Raw genomic sequence first — 21645 nt, 5'->3', positions numbered from 1 at the left:
CCATTGTATCTCTTATTGTAAAAGAATGAAACCACTTTTTTTGTAGTTAAAAAAACACACCTCTTTTTTAGAGTGAAGGAGGCGGGCACTTCAATTCGATTTAGAGTGAAGTTCGTTCCAATTTCACTCAAATAGAGTGACACAGGTTGACTTTCACTCCCAAAAGATCGAAACTAACACCTCTCACAGACAAGAGAGTTACAATTTCACTCCGGTCCTGTTAATAAGCACAAGTGATTTGCAAATCAGGGGCATTTTCCACACATTGGCTTTGGACCCGGCTCTGGCTTAAGGCTCCGTCATCAGTTTGGAGCAGGGTGCAACATCAAACAGAAAGAGCCCAAGCCGGGGGGTTGGGATTCAAAAACCGATGTACATTCAAAATGGCTGCACCTCGAGTGGCTCATAAGATAGACAGAGCTCACAAAAGGAAACTCACAATTTAATGTTTGTTGTAAAATATAGAATCCATTAATACCATTATTTATTTTGATGTGCCCTCTTGCAGCCGCGTTTTACACGGGATCATACACGTTTCATCTGTATGTCTGTTGCTGAAAACACAGTGGTGGATCTCAGGGAAACGCCCCAAAAGCGCCAACCACGCACGAGAGTTAAAGTTTACCGTTTGTTTTTGGAATGGTTTTGATCCTGTATAAATGTAAATATTATGTTCAACAAAATTAACCTGTGAACATTTCATTCCAAAAGGTGGTAGCTGTTTTTAAAGTATCGCTGCAAATCTGGAAGTGGTTACTCAGGAAGAATGATCTGAAGATGGTATACACAATAAGAAACGTATGACAGTTACATTTCTCAGACTCAAATTTTGTGGGATACAAACTTATATCTTCACCATAACCACACTATTATACGATGAGTGATTCTCAAAATAGAAGCTTATCGAAAGCTGTTGTTAACCAAGTCAGTTGTTATTACTATTTAATTTGAAGACTATACCAAACGTACACCTTCCTCTAAAATAATACTCCTGGGAAATCCCTAAAACATGAAAGTCTAATTTTCGTTTTCATTTAATACTGCAGCACTTCAGCTCAAAATTGCCTTTAGATGTGCAACAATTCAAAACCTTTAATATTGCATAATTCACGCAAACCAGATATTAAGTTTAACTTTGCAATGTTTATGAAGCGCCTGTACATGATAGTGCAAATTTGAACAGTTACTTTTTAGGCTACTGCAAAGAACCTGGAATATACAACTATTTACTTTTTAGAAATCCCGCCAAAAAGATTTCCTTTTAAGTCAGATTAGGTAAAGCTTTAATTTCTTTTGTTCAACGGTTACAAGAATTGTGAACGAAATTTTTAAATAGTAAACCTTTAAAGTTCCGATCCGCATAAATATTTCATCAATGAACTGAGTCAAAAATATATACACATTTGGAATTCCACTGTTTGCTTTGCTCTCTTAATATTCACAACTACTTTTCCGCGGTCCAAGATTGTTATGTAAGAACTACTGTCGCTTACTACAACAAACAATAATACTCTATAATGAGAAATGACACCATCCATCAAGGGAGGTTTCGCACGCAAACGGATACGCATACGCATACGCATACGTTTAGCTATCCGTAACGTGTAGCAAGCAGGATGTCAGTGTCGTCTGCACGTATAGCGGATAGCGAGTAGCGTATGACGTCATAATGATGACGTATCCATCGCACTAACCGTATCACTTCGCATTCGAACCCTCCCTAATAAAGAAAAAAGAAACGTCTAAGCTGTAAGAATAAGAAATAATATCAATTGTTATGACAAAGTGAGCTATCCCGCCTTAAAACGTTAATTTATCATTGAAACCAAAGTTTCTTTGTAAAATTCAGTACAAATCTGTCTTCGGGTAAAGTAGTGGTGTATCCTTGTAACAATAAAATGTACGTATTAAAACACACTGATATTGACATGATTGTGTGCTACCATTTAATGTCATGATTACAATAGTTTCTATGTTAATTCATGACCTTTGACGAAATCGTCAGCGACCTCATCCTGTTTTGACATCCTATCGTATAAGCGCCATCTCAAAAGACATGTCCACAAGTCAAACCTACGATTACAAGGCCATTTACGAATTCAACATTTTCGGCTGTGGTTATGGCTTGTTGGCTACAACGACAACCTTGGAGACTAGAACCTTTCGGGGTTCCGGCCGTAGCCACTGCAAAAGCTGTTAATTCGCCACACTATAAGCTTCCCATATCTGTGTTTTGATTGGTGATTTTTGTTTCCAGCTGCACCCGAACCACCTGGGACCAATCAAAAATCAGCTATGGGAAGCTTTCCTCACTGCACGTGTATCCAATGATATCATTGTATCCAATGAAATCACTGGTTCTGAAAAGCAAATCTTTGTCCTTGCGGATAAAGACAGGATACCGGTCTAAGTGCAACCCAGTGCCAAGATTGGGGGTGCGCCCTCTACTGATACTGAATTTCGGAGGCGTGGTAGAAGTCATCAAGGAAGGAGTGTAGAAACTCAAAGGTGGGTCTTTTTTCTGGTGCAGCGTCCCAGCATTGCTTTGTGATGTCATACAACTGGTCAGGACACTCAGGGGGTTTAGGCATTCTGTAACCACGTGACACCTGATCAAGGACCTCACGGTTAACCATTCCTGTATTGGGAACAAAATGAAGAAAAAACAACAGTTTAATTCACCTCTAAGATCTGCTCAGTGTTGTTGTCGACACCAGAACTTACATCCGGACAGGGCCTGTTTCGACACGGTAAATCGAGGACTTTTCGTTGTTCCCCCATTAGTTTTGTCGCTGTCAAGTACATGAGAACGATACTCAGTTTGTCAAAGGGTAGATATCGAAGTCTTAATAGCGCACGTATCTACCAAATAATGTACTCAAGGCGCTGAGTATATACAAACTTACAGAAAGATAGGTTTTGCAGTGAATTCTGAGACCCAATATTTAGCACCTTCTATAGGGGTTTACAATGTGCTACGTCGCATACAGCAGCCACAACCAGGAACACCGGGGCAAACCCCTTCTATTTCCGATAAGTGCAGGTACCTGCTACTCAGATCCAGTAAATTCCATTGGACACAATTATATCTCTGGAAAAATGCAGTATCTCTAAAGCTACTGTAGCTGTGTTTGTTTTGATTGGTCTGATGTCACATCGGACGACCAATCAAACACACACATTATGGAAAGCTTACTTTCGGTCGTCTGCATGCTGCATTGTATATAGTACATGCATGTGCATGTACTTGCATGTATTGTAATGATGGTGTAGAATTTGACTGCGTATCTCTATGTGAATTGAATGTAGGTCAAAGGTGAATGTACACGCCGGCTGGAGGGCCGTCTCTGGCGTTATTCACGCGCCTCATACTAGTCAAGGGTGTAGACTTACCTGGATATGGAACACGTCCCTTGGTGATAACCTCATAGATCAGGATACCAAACGACCACACATCAGACTTAATGGTGAACTTGCCAAAGTTGATTGCTTCAGGAGCCGTCCATTTGATGGGCATTTTGGCGCCTTAAAACAAATATATCAGAACAAAAATGCTAGCAACTTTAAATAGAGGTACATTTAGGAACAATTAAAGGTACAATTTCAGAGCCTATACACCCTTCTTAAAAGGAATGTATACAGAACCCGTGAGTTTATTAGTTACAGTTACTTGATTCCTACAAAAGTATCCTTTTCACATTTTGCATTTATTTCATCGTTTTTTTTTTTGAGCACATTCCATTAAATCTAATTTAATTTGAAATCGGGATTTCACAAATAATTTGCCCTCTCTAACAAAGACTATGAAAATAGTTCATATAAACTATGTAAACTATTATGTAGCCAAAATATTTGAATGAATTGTTGGCTTAATTTACAAAACAAAGGAAACCTCTATTGGTAAGTATTTTTTATTTCTCCCCAACAGTTATCGTGTTGCGTCCATTCCCGAGTAATATCATCGTCACCAAAATGAGACTGAAGTGGAAAACAAAGGGTTCACTTATTAATAACGAATAGTTCCATATATTAACCAACTGTTTCTCCTGCTTGGTTTTACTTCTCAATACCTTCTTTAGCGATGTACTCGTCTTCAATAATCCGAGAAAGTCCAAAATCAGCAACTTTACAATTTCTCAACTCCCCAACCAGAATGTTCCTTGCCGCCAGATCTCGATGAACAAAACGTTGCGATTCCAAATACGCCATACCGTCAGCAACCTACCACAGAAAAACAAAGAATATTGATAGTAATTTGTCTTGTACAATAGACGATAACGATAGTGACTAATAGGCGCTTTGATATCAATCAGTTATGAATCCAGGTAAAAACTGTAGGTATGAAGTTCTCTCATGTGTTGTGGTTTATAAATATTAATAGTGGCTTCTTGCGTATGTCCATCACTCAGTGACGCTCCTGGCGCTGTAACACAGTATTTCCTGCCAGATGTGGGACTACGTTTGAATTATGAGACCTAATCCTTTATAATTTCCAGTTCTCTATACACTGAGTAGAAATTAGTTCACTTAAAAAGAAAAACAACAACTTAGGTTTCAAAATCATTAAGTTCCTGAAATTTTACTGGACATTTCAGCATTGTCAGTGTTGTGTTATACTTTGAGCATAGTTCCATATTACTATACAAAGCATTGTATAATATTAATATTTGCAGTATTTTCTATAATATTTACTTGCGCCGTAATATCGATGAGTTCTGGTTCTCGTAACATTTTCCCTTCTCCCTCATGAAGATAATCCAAGAGACATCCGTTTGGCATCAGCTCAGTCACAATGTAGATAGGTTCCTTCAAAGTAAACAAAATATTTAACAGTCATTCCACACAATATGCAAATTAAGTGTTGGATAAAGTAACGTGTCATTAAAACTGTCATTTATTGCTTCAATACTTTCAACCTCCCTTTGAGTCAAATCCTAGGGATGGAGGAGATATGTAGCCAGATTATTCGACTTATAATTGGTAGGGGCAAAGGGCGGGACACATTGGATCATCCCATAAATAATCAAACCAAGGCGACATAAACAAAAACAAGGCTAACATCACAAGGTGTTAGACCACCAGTTAGTTCTGTCTAATTAAGAAGTTTTCTTTAATTACTCTGCGAGTGAATTGAGGTAAAATCCAACCCTAACCCTTCCAACACAACCGTAAATGACTTTTGCACACTTCGTTTTTTTTAAGTAAAAAAAGCTTATACACATAGTTTGATTCCTCTCGTTACGGGGACCGGCTTTTTAACAACCTAGACATATCTTTTGGTTGCTTTCCACGGAGTCAAATCGTGGACGATCTCGGTTTGTGAAACAACCCGGATCCCCTTTACAAAAAGATCGAACGGTCGGTGAGGGACAAACACCCAAAGGAACTACAAACGTTATCGGAATACTGCCCAATTAATGATTAGATTTGCATAATTATAGAATTTGATGCATTGTATGGTGAGGTATCAATTTATAGTTATTGTCTGTACCGAAAACCATATAATGATTTGAATGATTCGCATGGTTCTTGATTTAGACTCAACCTACCCCTTCTGAGCAGACAGCGAGTAGAGCAACAAGCTTAGGATGTCTGAGTTTCTTCATAATGTTGGCTTCTTGTAAGAAGGCTGTGGGATCCATAGCCCCTTCCTTTAGCGTCTTGACGGCTACTCTCACGGTTCCATTCCATGTACCTGTTAACCCATAAAACAAACAAACAAAGCAGACAACTTCTAAGTTCATATAAACAAAGACATAACCTGATGTTGACTAAATACAATATGGCAATCAGAACAAATGCATTTTAACAAGATCCAACTTTCATTTAAAATTTTATATTAATTAAAAGATCAAATATTTGACAAGTTTTGAACACATTTTGTGGCAGATGTAGTGTTTAAACTAGATTCGGAAACTATAATCATGAATATCTCAAAATCATCAATCGCGGACGAATGTCCTTTTTTTTATAACACAGCTTGCGAAGCACTCAACACGATTAGCGTCTGTCCAGTGATTGTGTGTGGCATGTGATAATTTCTGGCCAATGATATAGGCCGGCCTTACGTGAGTACACTACGACACTCACAGACTTTAATGACATCTTTTTACTCTTTGGATGCATGTGTATTCAGTTCATGGTACTGGTTTTCCAATTAGTTTTAACATCAGTTCCTAAATTTGTTGAACACAATAATGTTCCATACATTTTAATGAACATGATTTCGTTCGTAAAGCCTATCATGCATTATTATACATACAAGTCATATTGATACAATAAGACTAGTTTGGTTTACCAGGTAGAATTTTCCTCTGTCAGAATTGAACAATCATGTACAAAATAATCACAGCCAAAAGGATCTGTAGCAATTAATCAAAGCTGAGCAATGAAAAAGAAGAGAAAAAGCTTTCATGCACAGCAGCAGAGGATCGAAAGAACAAACAGTCATTACAGCATCAGTATAGCATCATTGTCATGCTGGAAGGAATTCTGGACCATGTTTTTCGTTTTCCCTAAAGATGCAGTGGACAGTGTCGTTATCTACTAGTCTGATGCTGTGAATCGTAATGCGCCCTCTGTTGACGGGGAGGCGTCACATAATCGGGTATGTAATAATCAAAAAGTATTAGAAACCCTTTTAAAGGTGAATGAATTATTGTATGAAGGTTTGGGATAATAATTAGCTATCAATACCATAAGACTTGTAGAGTGCAATAAGCAATGACGTCATGACGAAGCCTTGTACAACAGCCATAACCGCAATTATAAAGACAGGTACCAGTGATTTTATTGGATACAATGATATCATTAGATAAACGTGCAGTGACGAAAGCTTTCTACATCTGTGTTTTGATTCGTCCGAGGTGTGGTTTGGCAGATGCACTTTTGGTCGTCCGCGTACCAATGTAGGTGAAAGGTGCTTATGGACGGGGATTGACCTAGGCAAGGGGCCACTCTCTGACGTAATTCATGAGCCTCGAAGTGTGACGTCAGATGTTCAGGCTAAGATTAGCTATGATCGGGCGGTATTTACTTTCGGTGTCAACACTGAGCTGGTGTCTTTTTGTCTATTTTACAGTGCCAATAACTCACCTTTTCTGAAGTCCTATACCCGATCTTGAAGATAAAAATTATACTGGTACAAAATAAAACTATAGGCGAGTTTTTAAGATACGTGCCATCTACACACACAGTGGTGCTAGCGGAGCAGTACTCTCCTTGCAATACTGACAATAAAGCGCCCTAATGGCGGCCCCGTGAAACGAGGCAGCTCAGTCTTGGAATCAGTGGACATAAACCCTGATGATTAGCATTTTGAAACTCTATAGACCTTATGCATTGACGTCCCCCAGCCGCCATTATAGAGGAAAAACAACGACGAAACATTCAAAACGCACAGATTTGTACGCGCAGCGCACAGGTTGTGCCAATGAACGGCCGCTTTTTGGCCTGTAGGTGAGGGCGCCCTACTGATATGACATCATGTGCATAAGGTCTATTCCTACCTTCAACATAGATCCTTATATCCTCCTTTGTACACCGAAGTGCAGAAGCATGCTAGAAAGCCTAGAGTGATCATAGAATGAGAGCAGCCGTCTGCACCAGCCTACACATCAGATCCTTCGTTCACATCACCTTCATGCCGGGCAATCAATTAGAACCCAAGCTTGAACAGATAACTAATACTAATAGCTCATCAGCAATTTTGTACTGAATTTCGATATAGGATGATAATTGGTCTATTTTGTAGATTAAAAAACGTTGTTCCTCTTTGTTGGTATTATGTTTGTTGATTCAGGGGCCCAGAGCTTTTTGGGAAAGGCAATAAGAATGTGTAGCATTCACAATACACTTGTCATACTTATTTTAGGCATTGTTCAACGTTGTGTATCGCAAATATTACAGTATCCAAAATCCGCTAAAAAAACAATTGCAACAACTGAAGCCAAATTTTGATTTCCATTAGCACAGGTGAACTATTTAAAATTCCGATTTTGTTTCCATGGCATCTTAGCCGACTCTGTTCGAACTTGGGTCCGAATTGCAAACAAACATTAAAAAGAGAAAGGATGAATTTACGGGACTGCTCATTGGCTCTCTCCAACGCACCTTCCCAAACCTCGCCAAACTGCCCGTTTCCTAGTTTGCGTTCCAGCTTGATGGAACGACGTGGTATCTCCCATACGTCCTTGCTGATCTCGAACATGGCTGGCTTTTGGCGCGGGCATGGGTTCATGAGTCGACATACGAGGCCGTCTGCTTGAGCTGTCAAAGTAATGCAATAGTTATCCAAATTAATAATAGTTATCAAGTTAATGGTGTCAATTAGTGTCTTATAAATTAAAGAACAAAAATATTATGATGTTGTAGCCTTCTAGTTAACAGTATTCCTCGGCCAGCCCAAATTGCGGAAAGCACATACATTCATTTTGTTTTGGAAACCTGCGGGTTAGAATCAGTTGACATAAGTAATGGATCTAAAAGGGCAAAAAAACATATCCGGGTCAGCCTCTGACTGTTGGGTAAAATTGACCCGTTATCTGAGCTAGAAACGCACTTTTTAACCCGGATTGTTGAGATAGACGCATCCAGGCCGGACTTTGGTTCTAGGGGAAGGATTTTTTTGCGGTCTGTGTTACACGTTTTCTTGTTCAAACTTAACATTAATTTCGTAAAATGTATTGTTTACGTTGATTGTAAGTTACAATTTAAAACCTAATTTGAGCCAAACTTAGGAAGAATAAGGGAGTAACCCATGATGCATGGCTTTTAAAGCCATACCTTAGATCAGTATAGTACCTAGCTCCTCCATCATGATCACTTAGTATACAGTATCGTGGGTTTGAAAGGGATCCCAACAGAGTGAACTAACTAACTACAAGGCATTGGAATTCAGATTCCGTCTATTCTTACTTGTGTAGTGACTGACAAGGTCGTGTAATGTGTGGAAGGTGATGCGTGTACTGATGTAATACCCGCCGTTATCTAACGTCCGTATACGGTAGTGTTTGACGTTGAAGCCCCGTGCATCGTCGTGGTCTAGCACCGACAGTGAGTAGGCACCTGAGAAACAAATAAATGCAACATTACTTTAAAGTATAAGAATAGCGCTATTCTTATACGTTAATTATTTTTCAGAAGCTGAACTGAGTTTAATTTATTCTCATTGATAGGAACCGCAGCACATATTCTGAAAGGGTTTCGTCCACCATAATAATTCTAATAGCACGACAAACTTGTTATCAATGTTTACCTAGATGTTTACCTAACGTTAACCTCATGGCCTAGAGGTCAAGTGTACTGGACTCAAGCTCTGGTGTTTCTGATCAGCAGAGTGTGGGTTCGAGTCCCAGTCGTGACACATGTGTCCTTAAGCATGACACTTAACCATGATGGTACTTCCTTCGGATGGGACGTAAAGCAGTTGGTCCCGTGTGTTGTGTAACGCATGTGAAAGAACCCAGTGCACTTATCGAAAATTTTCCCCCGTTGTCCCTGTTTTGATCAGCGGTATGTTGCACCGCAGCACATTATAAACAGTGCTATGTTAAAGGAGCAGGGGTTGTTTCACAAAGAGTTAGGACTAATCCTAACTTAGGACTAGTCCTAGGAGATATACAAATTGCATGGATAGTCCTAAGTTAGGACGAGTAACTGGTCCTAACTCGAGATAAGACTAGTCCAAACTCTTTGTGAAATCCACCCCAGGTCCGATAATTACAACGTAGTCCCAAAAATACTGCATGTTAAAGCGCCTTGAGTGTCACTGAGTAAAGAATATGCGCGCTATATAAGAAGCCACTATTATTACTATCCTGAAATCACTATCTTACCTGGACTGGTTTCACTTCCCCTAATGAGGAATGTTCCCCGTGAGTTACCGGCCAACTGAAGTTGTTTCTCTGCCTCCTTCCTCGTCATCTTCTCAAAGAACCAACTGATTGGAAGAATTAAATAATAACCAACGATGTGCATCTCTGACAAAATTCAAGATCATTTGTGAAGAAAAACAAACATTAACAATGCGTTGCCTAACTGAAAACATTGATTACATATTTAGTTTTCAATGTCTGAAATGCTTTTTCGAAAAATTTACCAATAGTGCATCAAATATAAACATGATGAGTCACATGGTGTATACTAAGTAAGAGTTATGATTAAAAATTCGCAATATTATTCTGTGTGATTAGTATCGAGGCATTATCGTGTAGAGTTTACTGGAAATGGGCCAATAGCTGAGCCCTCACTCCTGTTCCTAATCCATCTTACTCAGGATTATGAAATAGTTGATCCGAAAAGGAAGTTCCTATTTCTAAGAGGGTTGGCATGAATATTGAAAAGCTCAAGAACAAGATACTGCCTGGCACTACCATAGCACCGGGCACACTTTTCACATTTTCGGAAACCATGGGCTAGGAGACTCAGTAAATATAGTATTTTGTTGTAGTTTACTTTTAGTTGTAGAAACATTCGCATTAAAAAAAAGGGGGGGGGGTACATTTCCCCATTTTTTTCTTTTTTGTCATTGGAGAATCTTTTATTGAATTTTTTCTATAAAACGGACTTTCTAAAAGACAAAAATTATAATACAAATCAAGCTGTTTGTTTAGTTTTTTTTTTACAATGCTATGGATGACTGTACCCCTTTAAAGACATTGACCATAAACGAATTTCTAATTGTACATAGCATGTGGAGACCAAAATGTACACATAATAACACGACGTAAAGAGGTCTGTATAAATTGTTTACATAGGTAGGCATAATTTGTCAATGCTTTGTTTAAGCAGCTAGTTTCAAAGTGCTTGCATCGAAGATGGAAGATGGAAACATAACATTATCACAAATGGATTGTATATTTCCAACTGTCTTTAATTGTGTTAACAAAACAGTTATCATTGAATAAGGTTTTACTCACTCTTCTGCTTGGAGTACATCCGCCGGTTCGATGTAGTTCCTTGGTACATAACCTTCTCTCTTGGTGAGCATTGATGTTGCTAACCACCAGTTAGGATCACTGCGCAAGAAATAGTCAAATTATCAATAACTATAAATATAACGAGTAGTATAAAACGTCGTGTTGAATGTGACCATTGTGTGCAACCCAATGTACAAAGAATATTTATCACGGTTTCTTATATAACACTATTTTTTAATTAATGGTATCAAACCTGGCGAAGTTTTGAGATAGCATTGGTTAATGTTTTGTGGCGTTGTCAAAGTGTGGGTTCGAGTCCCAGTCATGACACTTCGTGTCCTTGAGCTGAGTCTCTCTTGCCAGTTCATCATATTTTCAATTTATTGGTTCGTTAAACCAGAACTGTTTCTTTCAAACAAGATGGACTGTGGGTATTATCACGCTGCCCATTTCCAGGGTTGTATTTAGTGTACAGATAAAAGGTTTTGAAACAAAAGAGAAAGATTCGCTCTTGATTTTAAAAGCAAACTACTTGAATAAAAGTCCTATGATCAGTTTCATTTCAGTCAAATCACATAAAATGGCATTTGTTGTTCTAATCAATCGCACTATGTCTAATTCTGATCAAGTATCCTTGCTAAACAAGGAAGCCGAAGCTTACTACAGCTAGCAATAGCCTTCTTGGTCTTTACACGATGAAACTGGAAGGAATTGCCTTATATTCCGGGGATCTTTTGGGCTTATTACTACATTCTAATGTTTCATATATCAAATAAAAGTGAAATAAACAAACTCATCTAATGTACTGTCTGCTCTCATCTTTAGCAGCTCTGTTCCGACTGGGCGGTTATTATTGGTTTTTGCTGGAGGGCGTTCCAAACTTACGTTTTGTTTGTGATGATAAGAATCTCCCCTTTTCTGAAAGTGAGGTCGTCTGCTGTCCTTGCCTCGTAGTCATACAGCGCTTTGTATCTTTCGCCGGCTGAGGGAGAAATCGGAACAGTTTGCTTAGCAGGTTTAGGAAATGTGTCATTCAAACCATTCATTTTAACGTTAAACCAGATTTCTGGATTGACCCGGACCGGACTTAAAGGAGTCAGCCTGTCCTGTGACGCCATGGGTCGTTTTACACATCAAAATAACCCACAGTTAGGTTCAACGATGACCTGATGTGGGTCAGTATTAGAACGTTTGCACATTTTGATCCACAGTATAGAGTAGATAACATTATTTTATACATAGCATGTGACAATATAATTGCAAAGGGTTAACTGTTACAAAGATTGAGTGTTTGGTGGGGATGTTTTACTTTCATGTCTTTGTGCATAATATGTGTAAAAACTGATAATCTTGAAGGGATCTTGTTGTCAAGGTTCGTTTCCGCCGTGTGATGTATGCATAAAGGAAACATATTATACCTTTGGTTTGTGAAAAAGTTCGAGTGTTTTAATCCTATATTATATAAAGCTAAATGTCCAGATGTATACAAAAAACTGAAAATATCATTTGGAGCGATTATGTCCACGCAGGACATTATTATGTCCAGTAATCCGTCATACACAATCTGAGAAGCGTTACTTAGTAACGCTTCTCAGATCCAAATTTTGGAGCATGCATACTGATATCTTTTCGTATTCAGAAACCTTTACACCATGGAAAGCTGCTGTACTTCTATTCTAACCGGGTAATTTTGTGTAGCCATTCTATTTAAGAGTGATAACCAAACGTATATACATTCCCTTTAAAGACACTGGACACTATTGGTAGTTATCAAAGACCAGTCTTCTCACTTGGTGTATCTAAACATGCATAAAATAACAAACCTGTGGAAATTTGAGCTCAATTGGTCGTCGAAGTTGTGAGATAATAATGAAAGAAAAAAAAACCCATTGTCACATGAAGTTGTGTGCTTTCAGATGCTTGAAAATCTAATTCTGATGGCTCGAAATCAAATTCGTGGAAAATTACTTCTTTCTCGAAAATTACGTCACTTCAGAGGGAACCTTTTTCGCACAATGTTTTATACTATCAACCTCTCCCCATTACTCATCAACAAGTAGGTTTTATGCTAAACATTAGCGTCCACTGCCTTTAAAGACCTAGATTCTGGTAAACTTTGACCTGGAATAAAGTGAATCACATTATTTTAACACGTGCTGTGAAAATATCACCGACGAAGTGTTACCATTACGAAGGCTTCGTGTTTCGGGTTTTACTTTCGTACTGCTGTGCGGGTATGTTTTAATGGCACATGGACACCTTTGGTAGTTTTCAAAGACCCGTATTTTTATAATGCATACGCATACAATAACAAATCTGTGAACATTTGGACTCGATTGATTGGTCATCGAAGTTGCAAGAGACTAATGACAGAAAAAAAAACCTTGGTGCATTATATGTAAAAGGCTTTTTTAAAAGACATTAGATTTAATATTTGAGTGAGAAAGTACTTGTTTTCTAAAAAACCATGTTACTTCAGAGGGAGCCGCTCACAATGTTTTATACTACAGCTCTCCGTTGCCTGTAACCAAGTAAGCTTTTATTAGTAATTACCAATAGTGTCCAGTGCTTTTAATTAATTACTCAAAATAATTATTATCAAAAACCTTTTCTTGATTACGAGTAATGGAGAGAGGTTGATAGTATAAAACATTTTGAGAAACAGCTCCCCCTGAAGTGACGTAGCTTCGAGAAAGAAGTAATTTTACAGGAATTGATTTCGAGACCTCCAGATTTAGGATTTGAGGTCTCGAAATCAAGCATGACAGCACACAACTTCGTGTGACCATGGTGCGACAAGGGTGTTTTTTCTTTCGTTAATATCTCACAACTTTTTCACAGGTTTGTTATTTTATGCATAATTATGTTGAGATACACCAACTGTGAAGGTCTAGTCTTTGACAATTAACAATAGTGTCCAGCATCTTTAAATCTTGCATTATACTAAGCCAGCATGACGGTTGTGCCGTTTGAACAACTCCGGTGGTTTATACAAAATAGAAACCTATAAACACAATTCTAAACTACTAAAATGAAACTATTCTACGAAGGGAATTAATCAGTGGATGTTGCAATTTGCATATCCTTGTATGCCTATGCAGTCAGGTTTCCGTTTCGATCATAAAGACCTCCACCCGAAGAAAAAAAACAAGAAAGAAAAAAAAAAACGTCTTGGAGTAACTTCTGCCACCATGTCGGAGGAGCATGCACAAAACGGGGACCTAAATGTGAAGCTCGTTTTTACAGTTTCAAAATGGCGGAAGTAGCTTTGGAGGTTATGCAAAGTTCAACTTCCAATCATAACCTCTGAATTAAAAAAAAAAATTGAGAAATGTGTTTCTTTTTCAAACCCATAGTTATGTGGTTAGCCGAAGTTCCAAAGTACTATAAAGGTTCATTTAGTTAAATACAGTTAGCTAACATTCCTCACATGTAGACAGCCACTATCAGACCAGGGTCAGTTCATTTCTCTTCTGATTTTTACAAGGAGTTGCAGAAAGAAGAAGTGAATAAATGAAAAAAAAAAAAAAAAAAAGGTTTTCCCAGCGATTTTCTGCCCAGTCTCGCCGCATGAGCTTTCAACGAACAGGAATATTCTATATTAAAGGTTTACTAATAATGCACACACTTTCATACTGGAGTCGGATCATAAAGAGGAAATTGAAAATGGCTCACAATGGTGCGAAATGTAACAAATTGATATGCAGTGGACACTATTGGTCATTACTCAACAAAAATAATTATTAGCATAAAACCTTACTTGGTAACGAGCACTGGAGAGCTGTTAATATAAAACATTGTGAGAAACGGCCCTACTGAAGTGACGTAGTTTTCGAGAGAGAAGTTTTTTCCACGAATTTGATTTCGAGACCTCAGAGTTAGATTTTGAGATCTAGAAATCAAGCATCTGAAAGCACATGTGACAAGGGTGTTTTTTCTTCCATAGGTATCTCGCCACTTCGACGACCAATTGAGCTCAACATTTGACAATTTTGTTATTTTATGCATATGTTGAGATACACCAAGTGAGAAGACATGGTCTTTGACAATTACCAACAGTGTCCAAAGTCTTTAAGTTTTATTAAACTTGCATTACACCACAAAGTCACATCGTGCTTCCCATTGTTTATATGGTTTTATTGATACCAATGGTAGACAAAAGCTGCAACCTTGACAAAGCAATGATGTCCAGACATTTTTGTGAACCTTCCAGTTCAAAGTGATGGTAAACCGACACATACAAGCCCATGTATTGTGTATCACATCAAGTGACTAAGAAGCCTAAAAAAGCATTGTGATGGATGTGTAAAATGAAACATTTCCGGATTGGCGTTCCAAAGTTGGCTCATAACCTCATTAAGGGTCCTTCCTGACAGGGGGTTCCTTTAGGGTCCGTATCGACAAAACAGTAATCAAAATTAATTTCTCATAAAGGTTTCCCTGTCAATTTAAGCAAATATTGCCAATTTCTTTAACATGCGTTCTACTTCATTACGTTTTCCCCAATCCTCTCAAACATAGGTTTCCAGCACTTCTTGAATGAAATAAAAAGTGTAACACAGGACTAGTGCACATATTGTATTGGAATGGTGCACCAGTAGTTTTGTTGCAATGAGGAACTTGTCATTCCAGTCCTTTAGTTTTCGAGAAACACATACTACGGCGAGTCATAGGGTAACATGTTAGCGCATTTTGTTTGGTCAGCTGTAATCCCAAATCGAGTGGAAGTGGGTGGGGGGGGGGGGGGGGGTGGTCTCTAATCCCCTTGCCACGCCACATGAATACATGTAAAAGGGATGTTTGTAAAATAGGTATTATTTCCTTCAAATTATCTTGCACGTACAAATGGATCATACATCATCTGATTCGGGAAGAATGCATTAATGCAATTCTTCGGATTTTCAAGAAAATAACGATAAATCCGATACCTCAGTCCGATCATAACAATCTCATCGAGCATTGGCCCCTATTAGGCCGTGATTACTTTAATGCTCTTAGGTAGTGAAATCTTTGCCCCGACCCCGACCGTGAACTTGGCGAATGCATAATCGCCATTTAGAAATCTATGACAGACGGTAAAGTAACCTTGATATTGGATATTGGACATTTACATGTTTGTACAACGAATGTCGATTTTTATTTTTTAGATATCAGATATTCGCTGTACAAACATGGGAATCCAATATCGAAAAAGAAACATATGTATTTTTTTCTGTACAAACATGTAAATATCCAATATCCAACATCAAACTACTTTTACTGTCATGACAGTAAAATCTATGGTAAACCTTACCTGGCCGTGTACTTGGTGAATGCATAATCGCCATTTGGTCACCGTTACCAACCGACGCGGAGATCATGACACCGACCGAGTTACCGCCACCCTGGCCGCCGTCTACAGTGTGATTCTGTCGGTCATCAATACCGGCGTTCATTGAGTCCTTCCGTATCTTTCCCTTCTTTGGCTTTTTATCTTTATCTTTTCTCTCCTTTCTGTCTCTACTGACCTTACCCGGAGATACAGTGATGGTGGAGGTACTGTGGTCAAAGCTGTCCTGGCCATCTGCCCCACCTTGGGCACTCTCTTTGTTCCCCATGGTTGGGGAGAAAGAATATTAGTCCCGGACACTCTATCCCGCTATGATCTTTCAGAAACGGACTGCCCTCTGTTGGTAAAGAAGCATAAACAAGTGAGAAACAAATATCGCTAAATCAATCTCTCGTGTGATTGCTGACTATATGTCCCGTATGGGGTATATGTGATCCTTCCACACCTAGATAAAATCCATGGGGGTCAGGAGCATGGGCTTTTACAAAACGAGAGGTGGCAGAAGTGAGCCGGAACCGGAATCGCAAATTCCCATGTGGTATGAGTTCCAGAGTTCCAGGACCCGCTGACAGCCCCTGTAAATGTTTAGTTTATTGACAATTGCTTACGATTTTGTGCGTTTTCTGGATAGCAATTAATTAGCGACAACTTACAAACAAATAATAATAATAATAACCGAATTTATAGAGCGCCTTTACCAAAGGATACAAAGCGCTAGGGATAATGCAACCAAAAACCCAAAAGAGAATAAAAATAGTAAGCAAAAATACAAAAAGTGACAGAATTAAAAACACATTAGATGGAACGATTAAACAAACGTGTTTTTAAAAGTCCTTCAAACTGTTTTATACAGAAGAAGCGTTCCGGATATTTGTTGGGAGTGAGTTCCAGTTGCGGGGACCAGCGATGGAGAATGCACGGTCTCCAAACTTCTTTGAGGATCGAGGTACCACCAGATTGGATTGAGATCGAAGACCTTCACGTTGGGTTTGCTGAGATCTAATGTGTCTGAAATGCAGGATGGGAAAGCGGTACATACTTTCCGAAGCTCTGGCAACATTGCATAAAACAGCTGTGTGTGCTCTCGAATATTACCAGAAATGTACACATTGCAGTTTGTAATTAAAAAGTCGGGTCAAATTATTTCAGAAAGAGCGGTATACCACCATTTTGCCATTATCCAATGTTTTAGTATTGTCTTCACTTTTATTACCAATCCTCTGTACAAAATCTGCCATGTGGCGACACAATAGTCACATACACAGCCAGATGTAATTGGTAACAAACTGAATACATTAAGTATACATTATTTGCATTTTGTCTCCAAAAACCAAATGACCTCAAATTGTCCCATTCCTAGCCGTTATTGTTAGTCATATCTGCGAACCGAGCTTAATGCAAGACAAATTCAGAACCGGCGTCAGTGACACGGTTTTTTTTAATGATTGAAGTGTCTTAGCCTTTGCACTCGGCCACGGGTAAAAAAGTAGACTTGTGAACAAATTGTTAATGGTCTGCCGCGGTGAGATGCTCGCGCGAACTGCTGGTTGCCGAATTCTACTCCCCACGAGACCGTCGTCGTGAGATTAGTAGTCTCGCGGGCCAGCAGTCTCGCATGAATACGATTCAGAATAGAGTCGGGTCGCTATCACCGCGACAGACATTCAACGACTTGGCCACAAGTCTAGTAAAACGTGATATTTTATTGCTCCATCAAAAGATCTGGTTTTATCCGGTGTTCCACACTTTAAACTAATAATGTTATAAATCTTGAAAGATTTTTGTTGCAGCCCTTTGATTAAGGTCTATTTGTCAGCCTCGTTCTTGTTTTTACGAATTCTGATTTAAAAAAACAAAAAACAAAATGTCCGTCTGTTCGGATGTGAGACAGCGTTAAAGACGACCCCTAAATGCCTTGCCTGAATGTAGCCTGCTTATTTACTAGACATTGAGAAAAGTGACTTGAGCACACATTACGACGTGACCAATCAGGGATGCAAGTCAAGACGTATGGCATCATGTGACCGGTAGACAGACTCCTTCGACCCCATAGCTAAGGAAGTCCAAGAGAGGTCAACTATGAGGATCAGACAGGAGCATCTGTCTACCGGCTTCCGAGCACTGATCCCTGCAGCCAAGTACGTCTAGGTTGCTATCGAATGAAACCCGGCTATGCAGAACTCTAAGACAGTTTTACCTACTTGTTTAGAGTTGTTCAACTTTATGACAAACTTTGAGTCGTTTTTGCAGCCTACTGTTCATGCAAAATATCAAAGTGTTTATAATAGCAGTAAATTCTGATCGTAAAAACATTACTTAGGCCTACATGTCTTTCAGCTAAAAAGTAAAGTTTTCGAGCGGTAAGCCTACGTGCTTAGCGGGAAATTCCCTAATCCGTTTTCTTATCTGTCTGTTCGTCGATTTGTACAACGGCCCAGCCCAAAGAACGACTACGTCTTTGCTAATTTTTCTTTGCAATGAGTGTCGTGGCCGAGCGTTCTGTAGCTCACCGAATTCACTGTCAAAGTGTCGGTGCAACTTCAGGTCGAGGCATTTTTGTCCTTGAGCAAGACATTTAATCATAATGAGTTACCCCGTCCCTTCCGATGGGACGTAAAGTTGTATAGGTCGCGTGAGTTTGATCAATGAAAGTAAAATAACCAAAGTGGACTTCGCGCTCCTGGTATTTCTGCCATGGGTTGTTGCGGACTGCAATGCAGCAAATGGACCATTACATGTGCACAAATGGGTCTATATAAAACATAGCCTCACACACCCAAGTAAAAAAAAAAAAGCCTTCTAAATACTCTCACCTAAATCGGGTACAAAATCTGAGTAGGCCTATTAAAAACAATTAGTGATGTCAATTAAAGAGTGGCATTTTAGACACGATGACAACCACAAACTGTGTCCATAATATTTCTTTCCTTATGACTGCTTTGAATTCAAAAGAGGCTCAAATCGAGCACATCTCACATAAACAACCGAGGACAAACAGCTTTCGATACAGCAAGGACGACACATATGAATTTACTTTAACCTTTAACAATATAGAAAGTGAAATTATGTATTTAGGTTTTATTGCTGATATAAGTGATACTTGCCGATACCGCAATCATGCAATTCGTATTTCGATTTGCAATTGCAATATATTGTATTATGAACACACAATCCCTTGAAATAACGTGAAGGTGGCTACCAAACAACAAATAGATGAAACGTTTACAGTTTGGTTGAATATTGTAGTGTGAATTACCGGATTAAAATTAGTGTTCTAAACACCAAAAGTCTATCGAACGTCTGATTCAAAAATGGACAAAAAATTTAAACCGAAAACGTATAATATTGATAGTTTAAAGACAGAAGCAGAAAGCCTAGCCTAAATATACAACTCGATAAAATGACATTATAAAGGCCACTAATTACCAACATATCAAAAAAACTAATTCATAAAACACGATTCTTAATTTAAAAGTGGTTTGCTGCGAAGCAATATTGGTTTTACAAGTTTCCACCAAGCAACATGTGAACAATAAATTCATGTTTTCGAGATCACAAAATAGTGTATACAGTGGGCCCAATGTCATTATTAAGACTGTGACTGGGCAAATGGAAATGACAAACGATGAGCAATGGCATTGTTTAGACGGGAAGGTTTCACAATCGGTAAAAAGAAAATAAAACTTTTCATTTGTGTGAATACATTTTTCCTTTATGTACATACATTTCTTTATTTCCTTATACACACGTTTTATTTTTACACCAGCCGAAGTAAATCTTGCTCGATATTAAATTCTAAGCAGGAATTGCTATTACAATGAATGTCTTTTACTGTTCTAAGAAAGCCCCAAACTGTTAGTAATGCAGAGTACAAGTTGATGTTTTGAATGCTAGCATTGAGGGCCACATCATGGACTGCATTATTATGCTGCATGCACAATGTACAATGTGCCTTATATAGATTTGCCATAACTTAACACTACACCAATACCCAACGGAAATCCCCACAAAGAACAACAAAATAAAACAAACAAAACATAACTGAAACTAAGGGGTGTATCCTTAACTAAATTGATAGGAACTAAACATAGTTTTGTTAAAACTTACCTAAAAGTGACGGAGTATAAAAGCTCCGTTCAGCATGACAGTGCGATACTTCTATCATTCATTGCGTGATCCCCTCTGGTTGGTAGGTTTTCCATCAAACCGACATGTTATAAAGAGACACAGTCATTCCAGTAATGTATGAGAAGTTTAATATTACGCAGTTTCCCTTCAAACTTTCTATGCGCCTACAATCACATCCGCAATGGCAACAAAGCTATTAAAACCCATTTGAATCTACTCTGAAGTTAACACGACAGTCGGACTTAAAGCAACTGCAGGGAAACTCAGCACACAGCGTAGAAGTCTACTATAACACTTACACAGGACGCACTTTCAATTCGCTAAATTACCACTTCCTCGTCGTGACGTCAGATGGCTTATTATCATTTTAAGATTTCATTTGTTTAGAAGGCAATGGTCAGAAGGGGTTAATTCTCCATTTTAGTTTTACAACTGACTTTTCGAAAACTCAGGGCGGATTCAAACTTACCAGTAACAATTTCCCTAAGATTTTCTGAGAACAGAGTTGGTCCAACATACAACAGTATTTCCAAGTATTGCTACTCAATACTTTATTTACTTGTACCGTGACGTTTACAAAAAAAAAGGTCAAAGAATAAATGTAAAAGTAACTCGGCTATACGACCACCCAAACCTTTTACTCCAAAACAAATCTGAACTTGTTTCAATACAAACACCCAAATAAACGCAAAAACCACATCACAACAATGAGCAGACTGATCAAAGGTTGGGTTGTCACACCGCCTCAGACAAATAATAATTAGCGAGATCTCATTTGCACGGTGTTACCTCAAACATAGAAACATGAAAATATTACTCTGAAAAACTCTATAGTTAGCAAACTTCTAGACCCAGGTATTAGTCAACGACCCCCACCTTCCCCGATACTTCTCCTAAAATCAAATGAAGCATTTATGTCACCCAACACCAAACCACCACAATTCACGTCCATTGTAAGATAATCAAATTGTATAGTTTATTTCGTTGTATCAAAAGTTAACCTTTAAAAACATTCTTATTTTAACAATAATAAAGTCTACAAACATACATCATCCGCTGCATTTAAAGTTAGTACTATAAGGCAATATTGTTCATACATACATACTCGTTCCATGATGTTATAGTTTACCAGTTGTTTACCATTAGAAACTTTGTATTATTGTTAAATAGCTAATGTACACATTGTTTCAATATAATAATAGACAAAAATAGTAATGGGGGGGGGGGGGGACACACAGAAACAACCAATTAAACCTTCTTTACTATAAT

The 21645-nt window shown here is 38.5% G+C and overlaps 1 protein-coding gene across 1 annotated transcript; it reads right to left on the bottom strand.

Annotated features, from left to right (window-relative positions):
• On the bottom strand, positions 1-20612 carry LOC117304450 (tyrosine-protein kinase SRK3-like). The gene is made up of 12 exons (XM_033788910.1): positions 20356-20612; positions 16213-16585; positions 11805-11901; positions 10920-11018; positions 9837-9940; positions 8917-9066; positions 8113-8268; positions 5550-5695; positions 4693-4806; positions 4071-4221; positions 3394-3525; positions 1-2638 (listed from the first exon to the last, which is right to left on the bottom strand). The coding sequence occupies exons 2-12, from the start codon at positions 16514-16516 to the stop codon at positions 2445-2447; spliced, it is 1647 nt and encodes a 548-aa protein (XP_033644801.1). The 5' UTR covers positions 16517-16585; positions 20356-20612; the 3' UTR covers positions 1-2444.
• Between the last annotated feature and the right edge of the window lie 1033 nt (positions 20613-21645).

The sequence above is a fragment of the Asterias rubens genome, chromosome 21 (genome assembly GCF_902459465.1).
Source record: "Asterias rubens chromosome 21, eAstRub1.3, whole genome shotgun sequence".
NCBI classification, from domain to species: domain Eukaryota; kingdom Metazoa; phylum Echinodermata; class Asteroidea; order Forcipulatida; family Asteriidae; genus Asterias; species Asterias rubens.
The sequence above is the reverse complement of the archived record's forward strand: the minus strand, read 5'-3'. Positions and strand labels throughout refer to the sequence as shown.